The sequence below is a fragment of the Coregonus clupeaformis genome, chromosome 18 (assembly GCF_020615455.1).
Source record: "Coregonus clupeaformis isolate EN_2021a chromosome 18, ASM2061545v1, whole genome shotgun sequence".
NCBI classification, from domain to species: domain Eukaryota; kingdom Metazoa; phylum Chordata; class Actinopteri; order Salmoniformes; family Salmonidae; genus Coregonus; species Coregonus clupeaformis.
The window spans coordinates 42,085,893-42,102,915 of NC_059209.1; the positions used below are offsets into that span (position 1 = coordinate 42,085,893).

Below are 17,023 nucleotides of genomic sequence, written 5' to 3' on the forward strand. Positions count from 1 at the left end.
TGTCAGGAGGAATGGGCCGAAATTCACCCAACTTATTGTGGGAAGCTTGTGGAAGGCTACCCGAAACGTTTGACCCAAGTTAAACAATTTAAAGGCAATGCTACCAAATACTAATTGAGTGTATGTACACTTCTGACCCACTGGGAATGAGATGAAAAAAATAAAAGCTGAAATAAATCATTCTCTCTACTATTATTCTGACATTTCACATTCTTAAAATAAAGTGGTGATCCTAAATGACCTAAGACAGGGAATCTTTACTAGGATTAAATGTCAGGAATTGTCAAAAACTGAGTTTAAATGTATTTGGCTAAGGTGTATGTAAACTTCCGACTTCAACTGTAGGTGTTCCTTTTGTCCAGGTGGGAAAGGGCAGTGTGGACTGCGATTGAGATTGCGTCATCTGTGGATCTGTTGGGGCGGTATGCAAATTGGAGTGGGTCTAGGGTTTCTGGGATGATGGTGTTGATGTTAGCCATGACCAGCCTTTCAAAGCACTTCATGGCTACCGACGTGAGTGCTACGGGCGGTAGTCATTTAGACAGGTTACCTTCGCTTTCTTGGGCACAGGGACTATGGTGGTCTGCTTGAAACATGTAGGTATTACAGACTCGGTCAGGGAGAGGTTGAAAATGTCAGTGAAGACACTTGCCAGTTGGTCCACGCATGCTCTGAGTACACGTCCTGGTAATCCATCTGGCCCCGCGGCCTTGTGAATGTTGACCTTTTTAAAGGTCTTGCTCACATCGGCTATGGAGAGCGTGATCACACAGTTGTCCGGAACAGCTGGTGCTCTCATGCATGCTTCAGTGTTGCTTGCCTCAAAGCGAGCAAAAAAGGTATTTAGCTCTTCTGGTAGGCTAGCGTCACTGGGCAGCTCGCAGGTGGATTTACCTTTGTAGTCCGTAATAGTTTGTAAGCCCTGCCACGTCCGACGACCGTGAGAGCCGGTGTAGTAGGATTCAATTTTAGTCCTGTATTGACGCTTAGCCTGTTTGACTGCTTCTGGCCACTGGGCTGGACAACGGAGTCATCAAGATATGGGATGTTGCAACTGGTGGGACATTTTGCTGTGTTTGTTATGGAATCAAGGCTAACGTTTAATTTGACGATAGCACTTTTCATTTAACCGTTATTTTGAATAGATTATCCCTCGGTTTGACCTCAAAGGACATGAGGGTATTGCGAGGGACCTGGTCTTCACTCCCAAAGGAAAGCTCACCCTGGTATCTTCCTTTCCAGATAAAACCTTAAGGATATAGCATTTAACCCAGAAAGGTCAGCCATTTTTATATCTAAAAAAATATATTCAGCCAAAGAGCTTTTCTCTGTCTATCTCTTTTTTAATTGTCTGTCTAAGTTCATGGATATTTTTATTGCACATGGAAATAATCTTAAACATCTCTATACTTACCTGCTTCTCTGCCTTCCATAGGTACAAAAATAGCCACGTGTCCTCACTGGCCACAAGGACTAGTGTCTCACCAGACTGCAGCATGATGGCATCCCGTCGGCAGGTTTAACATAGTTAGACCCCATGACCAATATTTCGAGAAAAATGACAATTCTGTCCAAACGCTTCTGATAAAGTTTGTAAGTACAGCGCACTCCTCTTATAGAGATAACGTCCATGCAGGACAATTTTATAACTTGAATAACTGTCTCACTCTCATTAGAATGACTTGATACAAACAAGTTTTAGATACATACATCCAAACTCTGTCAAGCCTGGATGTAATCAACTATGAATGATGAGGGTAGTTGAGTAATAACGATGGAGAGGGTCAAGGTGTACATCACATATCTCCATTATTTTACATTGTTCATGTGCCCATCTGCCTTGAGTACACATTTCTGCTATCATCTCAATAGTCTGAAGGAGCTTCTGTTGAGATGCACCTCCAATATCCTCTGCTTGTTGTTGCAGGACCAGAGATGGCCATGTGAGGTTCTGGAGGGTACCCAGGGCCATGCCTAGCCTGTGCCCCTGCACCACTCTGTCTCCACCCACCAGGTGGAGGCCCTTCCCATCCCACGCAGGATCCTGGAGTTCCTCACCTACAGAGAGAGACATGCCGGACTGCGCCAAAACACAATGCTCCATCTGAGGAAACATTTATGAGATTGGGGAATAATGAGAGAATACTTATTGGCTTCCATTTGAAATGAATTTCAGTTGTTTGGAAGTATTGAATAACTAATGATAGCACAGTCAAGGGAGGAGAGCTCATTATTTGCCTCTGTTTGGAAAGCATAACAAAATGGTGGGAATAGTCTGACAGAAGTCACGGGACTTTCTAGGGCCCTGTGTGGATGCATCTTTCACTCCGACCTTCTCTGAAGTTAGAGTTGATCTAACATGGTTGGATAGGTGAAGGCAAGGGTTCTACTTTGTGGTTTAGACAAAATCAGTCATGTCCGATCAACTAGTTGTCCAAGGAAATCTCTCAGGATGTCAAAATGCTAATGCAACTGGATGCAAATAGCTAGTGATTATACTCAAACATACAAAGATGCAAATAGCTAGTGATTATACTCAAACATACAAAGATGCAAATAGCTAGTGATCATACTCAAACATACAACTGAACTCTTAAAAGCCTTGAATCCTAACATTATTCAAGTTAATTTACATAAATGTAATGGAAATGACTTATCAAGAATGACCAATATATATTTTTGTGCTAGATGTATATTGTACGATATATAACTATTATAGCGTGTATTGTTATTTAATGTACATTTGCTGAGAGTAAATCTAAAGTTTGCATCGTGTGCAGTAAATTGGTCTATTGAAACCTTATTCCATGACTTTCGGACAGTCTACAAGACACTAGATTACATAAGAAACCATTTTATTTAACAGACAAGCGATATCAAATGTACATACAGACAGGAATATTGAGCAGACAAGCACATGTATTTTTTTTGTGAACAACAGGGTATGCAGGCCTTTAATTCCAACCTAGCACTTAACACACCCAACTCAACTAATCATGGTCTTGACCAGCAATGTATAGATTGCATCAGGTGTGTTAGTGCTGGGCTGGAATAAAATCCTGCACACCCTGTAGCTCTCCAGGACCATGGTAGGTGCCTGAGGGCCACTGGTCTAGGCGGCCTCATTGACCACGATGTCTCTCACTGCCTGGAAAGCTGCCACCATCGAACTCAATTGGATCTTCTCACTGGTTCCCGAGGCCAGCCGGTACCTAGAAGAGGAAGAAAAGACATCATCAAATAAGTGTACCATATTAGTCATCCTAATTTACATTGAAGTCATTCAGCAGACGCTGTTATCCAGAGGGACGATCAGTAAGGTATACAATTTGATGGGTATATAACCACCAGACTGAAGATATGCGCACTTACTCAATGTCTGCCAACTTGATAAGCAAGCCCATCCGAATGGCAGGAGGGAAGTCCACTGTAAGAAATCAACAAACATGGTTATTATACAGCACAGAAGTGTATCAAATCTCTCAAAACATGCATCATAAAATGAACTGTTGTAACGACGTCATGCCGTGGCATTGATCTTAGAGCTGAGTCGACCCCCCAAGACCTGGTCCACACCGTCTGACCAGGAAGGACTCCTTATCCTTCCAATCTGCATCTACAATCTTCAATCAACACAGGACTGAGGCGTCGACCAATCTCCACAAGTCACAGGAGGAGACCTCTCCATGGGGGGAGGAAGATCCTCATTCTTCTTCAATGGCTTCACCTCACACCAGGAAGTCACCCAGCTAAGAAAAAAAACCTTCTTCCTCATCTTCCTCCTTTTCAAAATGAGATTACAGACTACTGCCAAATGGCCACAGTTTGAATGTCAAAGGAATTAGCATCGGTGGAGGCTTCCCCAAATGGTTCCCAATCAATTGAAGGCCCTTACGTTTGCACGACAAAGAGATGTTGCAGAGTGTAGACCCTGGTCGACACCAAGGGACCGGACTGCTACAGTGAAAGGACACTAAAACTTACAAAAACCTTAAAATTCTATTTTACCCAAGGATACAGAGTGGCCAAGAGTATTTCTGATATCCAGTGTAACAAAATGATTGTGTAATTATGCTACAGTATGTCTTTCACTTTGCTTTTTTTGATAATGAATTTCAGATAGTTTCAAGCAATCATTAATTTGACATTATTACCATGTCAATGTTAGTATCTATGGAACCACAAGGAAATGACATGAACATTGAAACAGCGTCTGCTAAAGTACAGACAGTTATGGACATAATTTGTTATGAACAGAACCTAACTCCGCCTTCTTTCACACTTGGACTCAAGTGGGTGTGACTGAGCTGGAGCTCGGCCAATCAGACTTCAACAGATAAATAAGTATACAAGCTGATTGCATTGGTGTTAATCTTATTACCTTTACATTTACATTTTAGTCATTTAGCAGACGCTCTTATCCAGAGCGACTTACATGAGCAATTAGGGTTAAGTGCCTTGCTTAAGGGCACATCGACAGATTTTTCACCTAGTCGGCTTGGGGATTAGAACCAGCGACCTTTCGGTTACTGGCACAACGCTCTTACCCACTAAGCTACCTGCCGCTCTTCTATGTATCGATTAATGAACTGCAGTTTTTATTCCTAATGCTAATAGATCATTAGATTTGATGAAGTACCACAGACAAGATATTCTCTCCAAACTCCTTTTGCCAAGCAGCTACAGGTAACCGAATGCGTTGCTAAAATCACTATCCCATTTCTGTATTCCATTCAGGAAACCCCATTATTTTATTCTGTATCATTTTACCATTATATAAGGAGTGACATCTCTAAAATACACCACAGAAGTGTACCAAATCCCTAAAAAAATATATAAATCACATCATAAAATTAACAGGTATCAATCCTATAATTCAAAGGCCCTCTATGGTAACCCCTGATGAATCTGCCAAGACAGCTTAGTGAAAACAGAAACGCATAACCTCAGAAATAAGAAAACAGGCAATCTAAACCAAATCTAAAAACGTTGCAGTAGTGATGCGTGCCACACTAACATTGGCAAGCCATTCATTCTACAATGAGAACACTGGCAGCCATGGCAGCCATGGCAACCGCGAGGGGTCTCCCGGGAAACCAGAGGAAGAAAACATCACTATGCAGATGGTGTCAAATTCAGACCTAGTAGCATTCTCTTATATACTGTGCTGTGTGAAGTCTGTTCAGAATATATCTACCAAATATACAATAATAAATATATATATATATTAACAGTAAGCTAAGCCCTGCCAGACAATATTTTTTTTAAAAGTCCATAATCTAGTATATAATTCACACAATTAACACATTTTCTAAATACAGCTTCAGACTTTGGGGATACAGTGATTCTGCCTGTGATGCAATACCATACAGTATGGAAATGCACAAGTCTGAAATACACAGTATCTCTAAAACCACTGCATTGTACAGGTTTACTGCCTCCAGTCCAGTCCTTACCTCTGTGTATCAGTAGATGGACCTCAGTCAGAATGTCATGCAGGGCTAGGCCTTTCAGCGTCTTCAGCTGAAGAATCTCTATGGATCAGAAGCTAAGGAACATCTCTCAAATATCAAGGATGGGATTTGTCCTTCAGTATAATTCCTGGAATTCATGATTTCCTGACATGATCCTCTATATATCCATACATACCAGAAACTGACATACAGTGTCATCACCTAGCCAACATTCAGATGTTCTGTTGTCCTGATCCCATATAGGGGTGAGATTCTTCCTGATTAAAATCAGGAATTTGTGCTTTTCTGACATGATCCTCTATTCATAGGGTACATCACTGAAATTTACTTTCTATACCGACCTAATAACATCACTTCAAAATACACCACAGCAAGGCATTCAGAGCCACTTCCTAGAAGAGGTAGACGCTGCTGAGCACAAGGTGTCCTCATATACCACATATTGGAGATACTGTGCTAATTTGAGATGGCTATTTAGCTATTTCTAGATAATGCAGTAATGTATGTAGATATCATACATTGGCGATATTGTGTTATTTGAAAGAGCTGCTTTGGCAATACATAAACATACCATTGTGGGGGAAAAAACAAGCCATTTGGTTGTTGAAGAGAGTAGGCTAAACATAACTTGTGGTAATAGATATGGCTGTAATACATATGGTTGTAATACATATGTCTGTAATACATATGGCTGTGAGAGAGAATAAAGGATACGATTGTAAGCGGAGGTGAAATCCTTGTTTAGGGACCAGTCCAGGATGTTGGCTATATCTGATCGTAGTGGGTGACCAGTGCAGGTGTAAACATTATCCTCTGTGACCTTCCCATATGCCATGCTGGTGCTCTGAGAAATACATGGGAAAGGAATCAGTCAGTCATTAGAAATAACAAAAAGAAATCCACCGTAATTAGTGTACTCAGAATCTGTCTAACATGGTCAATACTAGTGATGGGCACCGATATGGAAAGTTGATATCAGTTGCAGTTTTTTAAGCGATATACACTGAACCAAAATATAAACGCAACATGTAGTGTTGGTCCCATGTTTCATGAGCTGAAATAAAAGATCCCAGAAATGTTCCATATGCACAAAAAGCTTATTTCTCTCAATCTTTGTGCACAAATGTTTTTACATGGCCTCCCGAGTGGCGCAGTGGTCTAAGGCACTGCATCGCAGTGCTAGCTGTGCCACTAGAGATCCTGGTTTGAATCCAGGCTCTGTTGTAGCTGGCCGCGAACGGGAGACCCATGGGGCGGCGCATAATTGGCCCTGCATCGTCCAGGGTAGGGGAGGGAATGGCCGGCAGGGATGTAGCTCAGTTGGTAGAGCATGGCGTTTGCAACGCCAGGGTTGTGTGTTCAATTCCCACAGGGGGGCCAGTATCAAAAATAAAATAATGTATGCACTCACTAACTGTAAGTCGCTCTGGATAAGAGCGTCTGCTAAATGACTAAAATGTAAAATGTACATCCCTGTTAGTGAGCATTTCTCCTTTGCCAAGATAACCCATCTACCTGACAGGTGTGGCATATCAAGAAGCTGATTAAACAGCATGATCATTACATAGGTGCACCTTGTGCTGGGGACAATAAAAGGCCACTCTAAAATGTGCAGTTTTGTCACACAACACAATGCCACAGATGTCTTAAGTTTTGAGGGAGTGTGCAATTGGCATGTTGACTACAGGAATGTCCATTAAAGCTGATGCCAGATAATTTAAAATGTTCATAAGCCGCCCCCAGCGTTGTTTTAGAGAATTGTGCAGTATGTCCATTCTGGCCTCACAACCGCAGACCCGTGTATGGCGTTGTGTGGGCGAGCAGTTAGCTGATGTCAACGTTGTGAACAGAGTGCCCCATAGTGGCGGTGGGGTTACGGTATGGGCAGGCATAAGCTACGGAGAACGAACACAATTGCATTTTATCAATGGCAATTTGAATGCACAGAGACACCGTGACGAGATCCTGAGGCCCATTGTCGTGCCATTCATCCTCCGCCATCACTTCATGTTTCTGCACAATAATGCATGACCTCATGTCGCAAGGATCTGTACACAGTTCCTGGAAGCTGAAAATGTCCCAGTTCTTCCATGGCCTGCATACTCACCAGACATGTCACCCATTGAGCATGTTTGGGATGCTCTGGATCGACGTGTACGACAGCGTGTCCCAGTTCCTGCCAATATCCAGCAACTTCGCACAGCCATTGAAGAGGAGTGGGACAACATTCCACAGGCCACAATCAACAGCCTGATCAACTCTATGCAAAGGTGATGTGTCGCACTGCATGAGGCAAATGGTGGTCACACCAGATACTGACTTGTTTTCGCATGAGGCAAATGGTGGTCACACCAGATACTGACTGTTTCTGATCCACACCCCTACCTTTAAAAAAAAAAGGTATCTGTGACCAACAGATGCTTATCTGTATTCCCAGTCATGTGAAATCCATAGATTAGGGCCTAATTAACTTATTTCAATTGACTGATTTCCTTATATGAACTGTAACTCAGTAAAATCTTTGAAATTGTTGCATGTTGCGTTTATATTTTTGTTCAGTATAGATATGTTTTTTATCAAGAACATTGCAGCTGTGTTCATCTTCTGTTAACTTCCAAGGCTTTGTGAAATCCCATTGGGCCAGGTGTGAATGTCCTGGGGGCCTGAACCTACCTAACCACTTTGAATACAATCAACTATTATTCAGCAGGCCAATAAGTATGCTAAATTGAGAGCCTGTGAGAAGGTCAGTTTAATGCCTACAGGAACAGTCATGTAATATATAGTGTACCAAACGATATATAGTGTACCAAACGATATCATATCGAATTAGCGATTTTGATGCCCACCACTAGTCAATACACTAATACATTTAGACCAGCAATAAAAACTCAACACTGTGATGCAATGAACTACATTTAGCTACACACAGGTAATATGTTTTCCATACCTGCAGTATGTTGAGGGATCTTCTCATGTCTCCTGATGAGAGGGTCACAATAGCTTTCATTCCATCTGGAGTTACATCAATGCTGCAGGGACGAGAGCAGACATACATACATATCTGATTAAAAAGCAATAATAAAGCCCAGCAGACATTAGTCTCGAGTAAGTTTCAAGTTTTATTTCACACATGCACAAGTACAGTGAAATGCTTAACTTGCAAGCCCTTCCCAACAGTGCAGTATTCAATATCAAAACAGTATAACAAAAAAACAGAAGATATAAGAGGAAGAACAATACATACAATGCCAGTACCAAATTCCTTGAGGAACAGAGTGATCTACCCTCTGGAGCCCCCACCACCAGGCCTCTCACCTCTCCCACCACCAGGCCTCTCACTTCCCCCACCCCCAGAACCATTAACTCCTGAGCCCCTTCACCTCTCCTGCTGGATAACAAACTCCAGCCTGGGTATCATCTGGTCCTGAGACAGGGGTCCGAAGCGGAACCTGGTGCAGCGAGACTGCAGGGCCGGGATGATCTTCGAAAGGTAGTTACAGATCAGACAGAACCTGGTGTTCTCTGTGTACTTCTCAATAACTGCAGGAGAGGAAGAGAGAGATAGGAGTAGAGAGACCGGGAGTGAGAAATGGATGTCAATAATTTGACGATCATTTACATTTTAGTCATTTAGCAGACGCTCTTATCCAGAGCGACTTACAGTTAGTGAGTGCATACATTTTCATACTGGCCCCCCGTGGGCATCAAACCCACAACCCTGGCGTTGCAAGCGCCATGCTCTACCAACTGACCTACATGGGACAGTGGGCATACACTCATTAAAATGTAGTAGGGGTGTAACGATTCGTTTTAACAACGATTCGATTTGTATCACGATTCGTGGTTGTCGATACGATTCAAGGACGATATTGGTTCATTTAGAACGATACGATCCGAAACGATTCAGTGACTTGAAATCGATTCAGTAACCTTTTAGCCAAAAATTCAACCAGTGTGACTGAAATAAATACCTGGATACTGGACAGTGCAGGTGAAGTTTCCTAGATTCCTGTTTCTTGTAAGGACCGCAATGGTGGCTTGATAATTTCTCGCTCGTCGGCTTCTCCTCTGTCGTCCGCCATGCTATGTTTTGTTGTCTTTGCGGGGGCGATGACGTCACGGATAGGCAGACTGAATCGAGTAATGTTTAAAGCCTTTATCATTAAAAGTGCTAAGAAAAAACATCCATATAAAGTCTGACGTGCTTAAATCCAATGGGTTATTTCCTAGTATCGATACAATCGATTTATTACATTTTAAAACGATGTTAGATTGATATATGTTGTCCAAAAGGCCAACTCGCCGAGCACAGATCGATGTAGTTGGATCATAGGAATATAAATCGATACATCGATGTAGTAGATGGATCGTTACACCCCTAAAATGTAGAAAATAAAACTTGAACTGTTAAATCAATGGCATCTATTACAAGCAATTGCAACACATTAATATTCTAAATAATCAGGCGGTACCCCTCCCAAATGCATTCAACATTTGCTTGTTGTCTCATGTCCCATTTTACAGTAAGCAGATCTTTTCATCAGTGAGAATTACTGGTTAGCACGCAGGCAGCTCATTTGGCCAGTTGGTACACAGCAGGTGAGCCACTCAAAACAGATGGTTACCTCGCCGCAATGCATTCTGGGCATCCCTGGTCATGGCATCAGCCTCATCCAGGATCACCAACTTGAAACCCTTCCTGTAAGACAAAGAAAAATAAATAAACACTAATTTTGTCAATTGAAGTCAGGGTTGTCTGTGACACGCAGACGTCCAATCCTCTTTTGCGTTTCCTTGTCCTCACTGAAAAGACTGGGAACCTCATTGCAATATGGTAGACAACTACTGGTAGCTAAGAGACCTACTTCTCTACAAATACAGACCTTTCAGTGACCGCAAGGAAACATTTTGTAGTATTATTCATTATTGTCATACTTGAATATGGTCCTGGTGCTGGCAAAACTCAGGATGGGTCCTCGTACAACATCGATACCTCTGTCGTCTGACGCATTAAGCTGAAAATAAATAAATGCATTCATTACCATGTAAGAAGAACAATAATATGTTATGATAACACATACGTTGGAGCATAACCTTGATGCACCCGAGAACAGTTATGTATGCTGCACACTAACATTGAATGTTAAGAATCAATCTTGCTCACTGGAAAACATAACAACCCTCAAGTGCAGTGTTATGAGCAGAGCATTTCTCTTTGATAATTCTACATCTCAGTGCTGAGTTGGTGCATACCTCCAGGACCATAGCGTTGAACTCCTTCTCCTTGTAGAGCTGCTTGGCAGAGGCTAAAACAGTAGATGTTTTCCCTGTGCCTGGGGGTCCATAGAATAGGAGATGTGGCAGCCTGTCCTCACTGATAAATTTCTGGACTGAAAAGAGAAGAGGATTGGTTATGACAAATATGTTGTTACATATGCACTCATGCAACAAAAAAAACACAACTATAGTTCATTTGAGCATGAAAACATTATTTTTAATACATTCACTGGTCATGGCTCACATCAACAGCATCATCACGGATACCCTAGACCCACTCCAATTCGCATACCGCCCCAACAGATCCACAGATGACGCAATCTCAATCGCACTCCACACTGCCCTTTCCCACCTGGACAAAAGGAACACCTATGTGAGAATGCTGTTCATTGACTACAGCTCAGCGTTCAACACCATAGTGCCCACAAAGCTCATCACTAAGCTAAGGACCCTGGGACTAAACACCTCCCTCTGCAACTGGATCTTGGACTTCCTGACGGGCCGCCACCAGGTGGTAAGGGTAGGCAACAACACGTCTGCCACGCTGATCCTCAACACTGGGGCCCCTCAGGGGTGCGTGCTTAGTCCCCTCCTGTACTCCTTGTTCACCTAAGACTGCGTGGCCAAACACGACTCCAACACCTTCATTAAGTTTGTTGACGACACAACAGTGGTAGGCCTGATTACTGACAACGATGAGACAGCCTATAGGGAGGTCAGAGACCTGGCCATGTGGTGCCAGGACAACAACCTCTCCTTCAATGTGAGCAAGACAAAGGAGCTGATCGTGGACTACAGGAAAAGGAGGGCCAAACAGGCCCTCCATTCACATCGACGGGGCTGTAGTGGAGCGGGTCGAGAGTTTCAAGTTCCTTGGTGTCCACATCACCAACGAACTATAATGGTCCAAACACACCAAGACAGTCGTGAAGAGGGCACTACAACACCTTTTCTCCCTCAAGAGACTGAAAAGATTTGGCATGGGTCCCCAGATCCTCAAAAAGTTATACAGCTGCACCATCGAGAGCATCCTGACCGGTTGCATCACCGCCTGGTATGGCAACTGCTCGGCATCTGACCGTAAGGCGCTACAGAGGGTAGTGCGTACAGCCCAGTACATCACTGGAGACAAGGTTCCTGCCATCCAGGACCTATATACTAGGCGGTCAGAGGAAAGGCCAAAAAAATTGTCAAAGACTCCAGTCACCTAAGTCATAGACTGTTCTCTCTGCTACCGCACAGCAAGCGGTACCGGCGCGGCAAGTCTAGGACCAAAAGGCTCCTTAACAGTTTCTACCCCCAAGCCATTAGACTGCTGAACAATTAATCAAATGGCCACCAGGACTATTTACATTGACCCCCCCCTCCCCTCCATTTGTTTTTACACTGCTGCTACCCGCTGTCTATTATCTATGTATAGTTACTTTACCCCTACCTACATGTACAAATTACCTCGACTAACCTGTACCTCTGCACATTGACTCGGTACCGGTACCCCCTGTATATAGCCTCGTTATTGTTATTGTGTTACTTTTTATATATTTTTTTACTTTAGTTGATTTGGTAAATATTTTCTTAACTCTTTCTTGAACTGCATTGTTGGTTAAGGGCGTGTAAGTAAGCATTTCACTGTAAGGTCTACACCGGTTGTATTCGGCGCATGTGACAAATAAAGTTTGATTTGACCATACATTTGAAATGAATTGTTGTTGGAATGGATAAGGGTCAGGTTTTCTACATGAGCAGTTCCATCCCTGTTGTTCCAAAGACTGAAAAAAACATACTTACTGGTGCTTAATATGTCCTTGTGAGAAATCAAGTCATCTAGGGTCTGTGGCCTGTATTTCTCAACCCTAAAATAAAAATATAAGATGTCAGACAGCATCGGCGCATGCGTAGCTACATTGGAAGCAGGGACGAGGTGGTGGGATGTCCATGAACATACAAGACAACTAAAATACACATCACTTTGCTACACCGTATATAGGCAAGGGAAACATATTAACACAATGATTGATGTTCGGCGAGCTAATTAAGCCCGCTAACGTAGCTAGGTAGCTTGCTTGCTGGCAACAAATAAGCTAGTTAGCTAGCATCTGACACCGGCTAGCTAGTGGAATCAATTTACCAGGGCAAATTTCTTGACTGCAACGGTATCTTGCTAGTCGATGCCATTTGAATCGATTCAATATTTTCTCCAAATGAACGTGTTCATTGACATACAAAACAGCGCTTCTTTTCACGCTCTAATCTGCAGCATTTCCTTGGCGCGCTTTACCTCAACAAAACGTGCTTTACGTCACGATACACTGTTTACGGCAGGTTTGCAACCAATCGCATCCATTGTTTTACTGTGGGCGGAGTCAAATTACTCTTTATAATATTTCGCGGCATGCTACCATTTCCTTTTCCGTCGACGTTCCTCTCCAAGCAGCAGCTCTTTCTGGTTCTGTCCGCAAAAGACAAAGAAACATGTCCGACGAAGGAAAACTTTTCGTCGGTGGCCTGAGCTTCGACACAACAGAGCAATCTCTTGCAGAAGCGTTCTCCAAGTACGGGAACATCTCCAAATGTGATGTCATCATGGACAGAGAAACAGGAAGGCCTCGTGGATTCGGCTTCGTAAAGTACGACAATCCCGAGGATGCGAAGGACGCTATGGATGCAATGAACGGCCAGTCTCTCGACGGCAGAACCATCCGTGTGAACGAGGCAGGCCAGGGCGGTGGTGGCGGTCGTGGAGGTGGCGGTGGATACAGAGGTTCCCGAGGTGGCGGTGGATACGGCGGTGGAGGTGGCGGTGGATATGGTGGAGGCGAGAGGAGTTACGGTGGTGGCGGAGGAGGCCGCAGTTATGGCGAAGATCGGGGCTACGGAGGTGGTGGCGGATACAGGAGTGGTGGTGGTGGCGGCGGTGGAGGCCGAGGCGGATACTCCTCCGGTGGCGGATACAGGGACAATCAATAGGTTGGGCCCATGAAGGCTACGGAGACCGTTCTAGGCCGGGGATCCTACAGAGACTGCTAGCTACAACAGTTAACGTTATGCTGCACACGAGTAAACTCCGATTCAAGATCATCCCTTGGCTGGCTGTATTTAAAAGATGCGCTCCTCAAGAAATGTCCACGTGTTGTTGTTGACCGGATGACTTTTGTAGTCCTATTCTGTGTTTAATTAGCTAAGTTAGCTTGCTAGCTAGCTCGAGCGTCTTTCAATTTAGCCACGTGTGTCGGCCATTCATTTACAAACCATGTGAAAAGTTCATGTTCTCTTGCCCGATAACATTCCACCTTTGTACTTTCTGTTCTTTGTCTCCTCAACATTATTTTTTGTGTCAATTTTGGCTTTATGGAACCTATTAAACGATTTCTTTGGAAAAACAACTTCTCCTCAAGTTATTAGTGAACTAACATTTGTCATGCCGTATCATCAATCCATGAAAACGCGGTAATTTAAGATGAATGATTCGGGTTTGTGTTGAATTCTGCCTAAGGCCTTTAAACGCGGGATTCCGCAGTCGAAACTACAAAGCCACCCCACCCCCTCAGTACAAACTGCAGGATCGGTCTGGGGCGATGTAACCACTTAAATTAATAGACTGCTGCAAGGACTCACCCATTAAATCTGATTTGTTTTAAACCATGAGCATATAGTTGGTTCACAAACACGAGTTAAAAAAACATTTGTGGTAAGCTCGTGAGGCATAACGTTAAGTTATATTCAAGAGTCGATGGGTACATATCAGTTTACAAGTCCAAAAATGTATGTCGCAACTCCAAATTGCCCCTTAAGACTAACGTGTTTTCGTGTGTCGAAAATCTTCATTAAAGACATTCGGCAGAAGTAAATTCATCCACAAACACGAATATAATAGTATGTATATAGCTAGCTATCTTTAATGACCGCGTTTTCACGAGTTTTATGTATTTGATGGTACGGGAATGGATACGGAAGTAAAGCGGAAGCGGGCGTTACTTTCGCACCAGTGTGAAAAATGGTTTCCACTAGAGAGCACAGCCACGATGTCAAACTATATACGCTATATCGTGAAGGCTCATGAACAACAGTAGCGTTTTTGTCATAATTTAGGTGTAAGGTTAGCAGTGTGGTTAAGGGAAGACTTGGGTTTAACACATTTTAAGAAGATACATTGTAGAAATATGCATGATTTATGACTGTGCCTGTGGTAACAAGTGACGACCGTGTAATATCAAGAGGGCATACGTAATTTTTCAGTTACACAATAACGAATGGCAAAAACATGGCGAAGGCAGATACCAAGCCAGTCGTTTAGTTGTCAATTTAAATATTTATACTCTAATGCCAAAACAAAGGCTTTTAAAATTAAGAAATGAATCCCTTATTGGTAGCATACGCAGTTTTGCAGATGTTATCGCAGGTGCAGCGAAATGATTATGTTTCGAGCTCCAACAGTGCAGCAATATCTAGCAATTCAATAACAATACACACATAATCCAAAAGTAAAAATAAATACATAAGAAATTAAGACATCAAAACGAGCAATATCTGAGTAGAATATAAATATGTGAATGGTGTGTGTGGACAGTATATGAATAGAAAGGGTGTGTGTACAGCAGTAGTTATATAGGATGAGCCATGACTAGAATACAGTATATACATATAAAGTGGGTAAAACAGTATGTCAACTTTATTAATGTGACTCTATGTACATAGGGCAGCAGTCTCTAAGGTGCATGGTAGAGTACCAGGTGGTAGCCGGCTAGTGACCATGTCTAAGGTTCAGGACAGGGTACTGGATTGCCTGATGGGAAAAGTAACCCCCATGATTGATTTTTCTAAATTGTTATTTTAGTTGTTGTCCATCATAGTTTTTTCGGACAAATAAGTAAACTCTACTGCCATTTGGATTGCATAGAGAGGTAGGTATCAGAATAGTATTTTGGGAAAACCTGACTCTATTGCTCTCTTGGGAAATACATGCAAATGTAGCTTTTAATAGCACTTTCCAAGAAAACATGCTCTGCTTAACAAAAAGTCTGAGTTACATTTGTATACGTGTCGTTTTTAATATTTAAAAACAACAACTAAATACCTAAATCAAGTGTTAGAGCATGTCAGATATCATGTCTACACTAAATGAGACAAAATTGGGTGCCACAAATCATAACAAAGAGAATGGTTGTTTTATTGTCGGTTTTGTCAGAGTATTGTAGGAGGCTCAGAGTATTGTAGGAGGTTCAGAGTATTGTAGGAGGCTCAGAGTATTGTAGGAGGCTCAGAGTATTGTAAGAGGCTCACAGTATATAAGCCCTTATGATTTGCCATTATTTGTGCTTGATTGGCCCTTATGATTGGCCCTTATGATCACACACTGTACAACACATAGACTGTACAATGTTTCTAGTGAACTCTAGAATAGGATCTATGTGTAGTGTCTTGACACACACACAGCACCAAGCCTGTTCATTCCAGCAGCGAGACACAATAATGCTGTCTGATGTCTCTGCAGGTGACACAGAGGAAATGTCAGACAATCTCTGGTTCCCCACCACCGGCCTCATTCAAATTGACCCCGCAGGTGTAACACTAAATTGTTCCCCTGTTTATTTCACCCCACCCATAGAAGAGAAAATGCTGTCATAAAATAGGCTATAATTCAGTGAGAGATGTTGGCCGGCCTACTCAGTGTCACTCAGCGTTCTGTCATTTAATTTAGACAGACAACTGTTGCAGTTCATTTGGAGTATACAACCGTAACACATGTAGCTATGGTTATTTTAGTGGTGTGTGTGTGTGTGTGTGTGTGTGCACGTGCACGTGCACGCATGTGTGTGTGTGGCAAGATACCTACAAGTAGGCTTAAAAGGGCACATGTAAACAGAATAGCCTAAATGTATCTTAAAAATTATCCCAATTTGATTCTGTGAAAAATGACATATACAGTGCATTCGGAAAGTATTCAGACCCCTTGACTTTTTCCACATTTTGTTACGTTACAGCCTTATTCTAAAATTGATTAAATAAAAATTTTTCCTCATCAATCTAGACACAGTACCCCATAATGACAAAGCGAAAACAGGTTTGTAGACATTTTTGCAAATGTATAAAAAAATAAAATAAACAGAAATACCTTATTTACGTAAGTATTCAGACCCTTTGCTATGATACTCAAAATTAAACTCAGGTGCATCCTGTTTCCATTGATCATCCTTGAGATGTTTCTACAACTTGATTGGAGTCCACCTGTGGTAAATTCAATTGATTGGACATGATTTGGAAAGGCACAC

General features: G+C 42.5%; 2 protein-coding genes across 2 annotated transcripts; one reads left to right on the top strand and one right to left on the bottom strand.

The window, feature by feature from the left end:
- Window positions 1-2,838: 2,838 nt before the first annotated feature.
- On the bottom strand, window positions 2,839-13,047 carry LOC121530780 (replication factor C subunit 5-like). The gene is made up of 11 exons (XM_041836011.2): window positions 12,883-13,047; window positions 12,543-12,607; window positions 10,731-10,867; window positions 10,413-10,492; window positions 10,103-10,176; window positions 8,858-9,017; window positions 8,425-8,506; window positions 6,189-6,318; window positions 5,457-5,534; window positions 3,373-3,427; window positions 2,839-3,212 (listed from the first exon to the last, which is right to left on the bottom strand). Exons 1-11 carry the CDS (start codon window positions 12,927-12,929, stop codon window positions 3,113-3,115), a joined length of 1,008 nt encoding a protein of 335 aa, XP_041691945.1. The 5' UTR covers window positions 12,930-13,047; the 3' UTR covers window positions 2,839-3,112.
- A 102-nt stretch (window positions 13,048-13,149) lies between these two features.
- LOC121530781 (glycine-rich RNA-binding protein GRP2A) lies at window positions 13,150-14,137 on the top strand. Its single transcript, XM_041836012.2, has one exon. The coding sequence runs from the start codon at window positions 13,227-13,229 to the stop codon at window positions 13,719-13,721; it is 495 nt and encodes a 164-aa protein (XP_041691946.1). The 5' UTR covers window positions 13,150-13,226; the 3' UTR covers window positions 13,722-14,137.
- The last annotated feature ends 2,886 nt before the right edge of the window (window positions 14,138-17,023 follow it).